Genomic DNA, 6089 nt, shown 5'->3' with positions numbered 1-6089 from the left:
ATTCGTACGATATCTCGAGCCACCAAGATATTTGACAACCTCAATACAGTACTCATTAAATAATTTGCTTATTTAACCTTAGTGTTAACAAAACGCAAACATAAAAACTAACTCGCAACGACTTCGTCATTAACAATCTGTTTCGCTAATCAGCCTCGTGTTAATATTAATAAACTTAGTTTAAAATCTTCATAGAAGATTTTTGTTAGTCAAACATCCCAAAAAAACATTAAAAATCAGTCATTCTGATTACCATAGTTAATTTTTAATTAAATTAGTAGTTTTAAATGTATACAGTATAAAAAAAACAATTAATTCATAAATAACTTACTTCTAGAACATATAACATAATATAAGGGCGGGAATAGACATGTTTGCTAATAGGGTAGTGGATTGTAAGGTAGTTGATACATGCCAGCTATTATCACAATATACAGGTGCCAGAAAAATGTTTATGACATCGTAATAGACAAAACTTATATAGTTTTGTAGTAGAAAAGTATTAACCGACTTAAGTAACCAAAAACAAAACGCCTTAAAGCATTTGAATAACACTGTCAACATGTTAGCCATAATTTTACAACTACGTAAAATAAAAAACAAAAGCTGTACACAAAAATTACAAATCGAATTTCGCATACAATTACATTTTAAGGAATCGTTTAAAAATTACAAGAAAGTATAACCCTGGCAAGCACAATACTATAAAATAAAATAATAAAAAAAACATTAATTGCGAGCGCACACCTTTGATTAAATTATTACAGACTGTTCGATTGTCGATTGTTTCGCAGCTAACTCAACTGTTTTAGCATAACTAAAAATCGAGTAGTGTTCCCTCCATATAAGCTCATAGAAATCAAAGCGAAACTAAATAGTTCTGCGATAGTTTAGTCAAAGGTGTGCGTTTTAATGCAAATATAGTTGGAAGTATAAGTCAGAAGTAGGTACAATTTTTGTAAGCATTTCATAACATGATTTAATTATTGAAAATCCCTTTTGTGGTTATTATTAGGTTACTTAATTTATAGTGTAAGATAGATTATTAATAATTGTTATATTAATACGTTTATTTCTTATCAAAGTTCACAGAGGTGATGAGTTTAAATTACGTTCCGGGAAAATCGCCGAGACCATTATCTCGTGAACGTGTTTCTACGAAAACCTAATTATCAACAAATCATTTTGTATCCATTATTATTTGTATAAAACTAAAGAAGGCAATTGGAGTAATACATTGATTGTTTAAAATTATTGTTGTGAAGCAGGAACATTATAAAATCAGGTAGATGATATTTAGATGATTTTTACCCAATTATTAAAAAAATATTCTATGTTGTTGATATAATATAATCTAAAGACGTAACTGAAGAATGGGTTCAAAGAAAACCAAGGTTAAAAATAAAGGAAAAAATTATAACTTTTTACAGTTTTCTTTCTGTAATTGTACTCTGGGATTCATTAATAGTTATCTAAATAATAATGTATTAGTTCGATTACATTTGATTTTCTGATTTTTAATACGCATATCTCCTGTTTACACAATAACAATTTTATCATATAAAGTAAGTAGTAATATTTACAAAACGTTACTAATTTTTAAGATGTTCCTTGTTAAAGAACCCTTTTTAATGCTCTAAGCAAAGTATGCTTGTTTTCACATAAATAAGTCTAACTAAAAAAGACTAGTAAATTAATTTTATATGGCATGACTTAAAACGAAAACAATCTAAACTTTAGAAGTAGCCGTTAACATCACATAACTAGCTCGAACATTTTCCTCTGCTACAGGTTCCTGTCTAAAGCATCGATGTGGTTCAAAGTTCGCTGGTTTCTTCAACACCTTTCTAACAAACCATATCAGACAAATAACAATAACCGTTAAACTTAGAGCCACACCAACTAAAGCCGAATTCAATCCCTTCATTCCGGATTTGATTTCCAAAGAGCCTAGCGGCTCTTGTAATTGTGGCACAACACAAATCGGTCGTATTTCATCTAGTTTATTCTTTGAAATCTTCGCACAGACTTCGTATGGTCCTCTAACAAAACCTTCCATTGATACTTCTAAAGTACTCTGACATGGTGTATCTTTTTGAGCTACTAATGATCCTTTTGATAAAACAGCGAGAATCACATAACAATTACCAATAGCTAGATATCTATTGTCAGGAGTAGAAAGTCTTTGTGAACGAGGTAATACGAAAGGTGAGCGTGGTGCAGGTAAACCCATGACTGATATTAATACAGTGAGAACTCCGTCACTCGTAACGTTAGATCGTACTTCAGAAACTCTGAAAAAGAAATTTGACATTATTCTAAAGAACTCCAGTATTAGTCCAAGAGTTTGTTTTAGAGATGGTCATCAAATAGACGTTGTCAGTCTTTTCAGGAATTAAATCCATTGAAAGGATAATCTATTTGAGGTTTTGTGACATAAGAATTAGAGTTCAAAATCTGGTACAATCTTACCTGAACGCAGGTCTAGCTGGAGGGGTGGTGACTGGCAAGCTTGCAACAGTTATATACTCAGCACGTTGTCTAACAAGTTGGGGCACACCGCATCCCAAAACTAGAGCCATCGGTATATCTTTATTGTCCATTTCTTCTAATGCGATACAAAAACTGAAATTATTAATTAAAAAAAATATAATTCATTGGCCAAAGGAATCCCAAAAAGGATAACCAAATTCCATGAAAAAAGGTTGCAATAGCCTTTGACTTTACTAGTCTAAGCAAGCTGTTAAAATGTTTTCAAAAACAAAAGTAAAAAAACTAAAATACTCACGTATAATGTTCAAGAGGATCAATTTTGAAACCTCGTAGAACAACGTTAGCAGGTGACGCTCTATGACAAGCGACATGCTTGGGCAGACTGCCTCCTCGTGACGCTGTGACCCCAGTACATCGAAACCGACGGCTCGAAGGTGGGTCCAACGACCACGATAGATGTACTTCTTCCTTATCATACCAGGCGTCTTCTAACCGCACCTATAAGATAAACTCTTAATACTCTTTGATATTCATGATCTCCTAGTATCATCGGTTTAAAATTGTAATGACTTTGTGTTCGTAAATTTTTACTTTACTTTTTGAACTAAACTAATAACCAAACTATCTGAAAATATGTAAATCGAGTATATTGAGTTTCAGTAGATTGTATTTCCAACCAAACGAATTTGAATAGCAAGCCGATTTGATGTAATTTTGCGGAAAACTGCAGCAATGAGAAATATTTCACAACGGTTTTGAATATTTTTGACAAAAATGCTTTTGGGAAATCGACTAAAATAGCCATGGCAATTTTGTTTTACGAAATTTGAATTAAATTTAACTTAAACTAAAAAACGTTTCTAAATAAAAACAAGGTCTTTCAATAAAATTAAGAGCGTGCGGACATCTTAAACTAACCTATCACAAAACGATTTAGTCTCGCTTTGATTCCTGTGTGCTTCCATGGAGGTTACACTATTCGATTTTTATTTGTGCAACTAAACAGTTGAATTGGCTGCAAAACAATCGACAATCGCACAATAGTTGTGCAATATTTTAGTCAAACTTGTGCGCCCGCTTTTGTTATTACTATAACAAACTTACTTTTGTCTTAGATATTGGCAAATCCTCTTCTCCTGGTACTTCTAATTCTTCATCATATATATCATCATCTAGACCTTCCGCTTTATCTATATAAATATCCCCATCAACAGCAGTTTCATCAACAACGTTTAGTTTATCCCGTACATCAACATTATATATTTTATTATAATCATAATTTACATCATCTTTCTTTGGTTCTATATGTTCGTAATCATCACATAGTTTGTTTTTCGATAGTCTGGACAGCAGTGCTCCTTCTAAATGAGGTGGTGTGGCGCAGATCGCCGCGGATTTGTCAGATTGGGATAGGTTTTTTGCTTCCCGCAACCACCTCGCAAAGCCCGCCATTAAGCAGTCGCAATTGAGAGGATTATCTGCAATGGAAGGGATATTTATCACACCTATTAGTAACTAAGCTATAGATATTTCGAATTCGAATTCGAAAATGATAATTCGATCGTTTTATGTAAATACATGTTAGATAACGTAGTTTCACTTTGCTATATGCATCTCTGTATCAGTTTTAATTTATTAGTTTTTAAGTAAATAAATAACTAAATTTGGATTTTAATGTAAGAGCCAATAGCCTAATGGTTTGGGGTACGGACTACCGATCTTGCGGTCGAGGGTTCGAATTCTGCAATTATACTATTGTGAACCATAACCTAGCACAAACCTAGAGCTTACTTGGAGTGGTTAAAGGAAATTTTAGTAAATTAACAAAAATCTACTAATTCTTTCAATTAAAAAAAATATATAATGTAATTGAATTAAACAGTGATGTAAAGTTACACATACCTTCAATAGTAAAACGACTCAAATCCTTGTGTATTGTTAAAGCACCGTCGTCTATCATAGCAATATCATTGTCATGAAGAAGTAAATCTGTTAGTTTCCGGAGAGCCTTTAATGGCTCCGCTGAAAGTGAGCGCAGAAAGTTGTGCGAAAGGTCCAAGTGAACTAAGTTTGTAAGTTGAGCTAGCGAAGCGCCTGTGAAAATATAATAGTTAATAGTTCGAATATAAAATAAAATATATTTTAATGTAAGGAATTCATCTATGTTAATCCTATTAAATGTCTTTAACAACTTTAACTTTAAAAACAGGAGTTTCAATGGTTACATTTTTGATGACATTTTGAAATGCACAGAATTGGTGGCTCGTTTGTTCCTTTTGCAAAAAAATAAATATGGTAATTTCTAGTGTCATAACTAAACATGTAAATTCTGTTAAAGGTAAAATTATATGAAATGTATGACAAGCAATTTTTCTTTGTAATATTTCTTACCGGAGACGGCTACAATTTCATTATGGGAGAGATCTAAATGCGTCAAATTGGTGAGATGTCTGAACGCGTAGTCCTCCAATACATCAACCTGATTATTGTGAAGATTCAAGTGAGTCAGATTTGTGAGCCCTGCGAATGTAATTTTGTTTATTAATTTCATTTTTGTAACAAATTGTATAACTCATAATTCTTTACATTAAGCTCTTTAGTACTTCTTAATTGAAATATCCTCGACGTCATAATTAAAATCCCTTCCTCTCTCATACTGTTAAAGCTAAAAATGTACTTTTGAACATAATTTGCAAAATATTCTAAAGTTAATATCAATCTTTAATTTACTTACATAAAATCGAAGGCAAAAGCTTTAAAATAACTGTAAAAATAGGCATTTTAAATGCACTACTGATTTATGACGTCGTTATCAATGTATTTAAATTGCATTCACCTGCCAATGCCCCACGGCGTATACTAGCGAAGGTATTGTCTGATAGATGTAATGTAGTGAGGTAGGCCAGCGTCGGCAACGAGCCCGCGCCCAGGGGACCTTCCAGCGCGTTGCTAGAGACATCCAACTCCCGCAAGTAATGAGCATCCTGTACAAACAACAGACTATCAGTTTCCTCCACCGAAACATTGTACAAAACATATCGCTATCTCTATTCTTTTAAGGAGAATGACAGAGATAACAATAGTTGTTTACATCTGTTTAGTTTGGGTATGATATGAGCATTTATTAAATTGCTCCAGAGATTTCCGTAGCACGTTAAACAAAGTGAACAAAACACAATGTAAATAATTTTATGTAAGATAAGAGCGTTTTGGTAAAAAATGTTCATAATAAAGTACACATTTTTAAATCTTCAAAATGTTCAGCTTACGTAAGACGATTCTCTCTATTATTATTATAACTTAAAGAGTCATAAATAATAAACCCTTTCCGTGCGATTTTTAAACACTTGGGATCCTATGATCGCGCACACCTTTGACTAAATTATGGCACAACTGTTTAGTCTCGCTTTGATACCTATAACCTTAATTTAAGGTGCGTACACTACTCGATTTTAGTTGTACAACAAAACAGTTGAATGGGCTGCAAAATCAATCGACAGTCGCACATCAGTTGTCCGATAGTTTAGTCAAAGATGTACACGCCCGCTCTTAAACTTCTGCTATTATATCAAATTAAAAAATAATTAAAAACATAC

At 32.7% G+C, this 6089-nt stretch overlaps 1 protein-coding gene across 1 annotated transcript in view; it reads right to left on the bottom strand.

Annotated features, from left to right (window-relative positions):
- Positions 1-831: 831 nt before the first annotated feature.
- Positions 832-6089, bottom strand: part of LOC106103193 — a 76062-nt gene continuing 70804 nt past the window's right edge. Inside the window, exons 4-10 of the mRNA XM_013282881.1 lie at positions 5330-5504; positions 4885-5013; positions 4396-4587; positions 3598-3971; positions 2789-2991; positions 2473-2625; positions 832-2294 (exon numbers count right to left, since the gene is read on the bottom strand). Of these exons, the coding sequence (XP_013138335.1) occupies positions 1730-2294; positions 2473-2625; positions 2789-2991; positions 3598-3971; positions 4396-4587; positions 4885-5013; positions 5330-5504 (1791 nt within the window). The 3' untranslated portion in view covers positions 832-1729. The remainder of the gene's footprint in view (positions 2295-2472; positions 2626-2788; positions 2992-3597; positions 3972-4395; positions 4588-4884; positions 5014-5329; positions 5505-6089) is intronic.

Source organism: Papilio polytes, unplaced genomic scaffold (assembly GCF_000836215.1).
Source record: "Papilio polytes unplaced genomic scaffold, Ppol_1.0 DF823835.1, whole genome shotgun sequence".
NCBI lineage: Eukaryota > Metazoa > Arthropoda > Insecta > Lepidoptera > Papilionidae > Papilio > Papilio polytes.
Note: the sequence above shows the minus strand (reverse complement) of the source record. Positions and strands in the feature narration are given on the sequence as shown.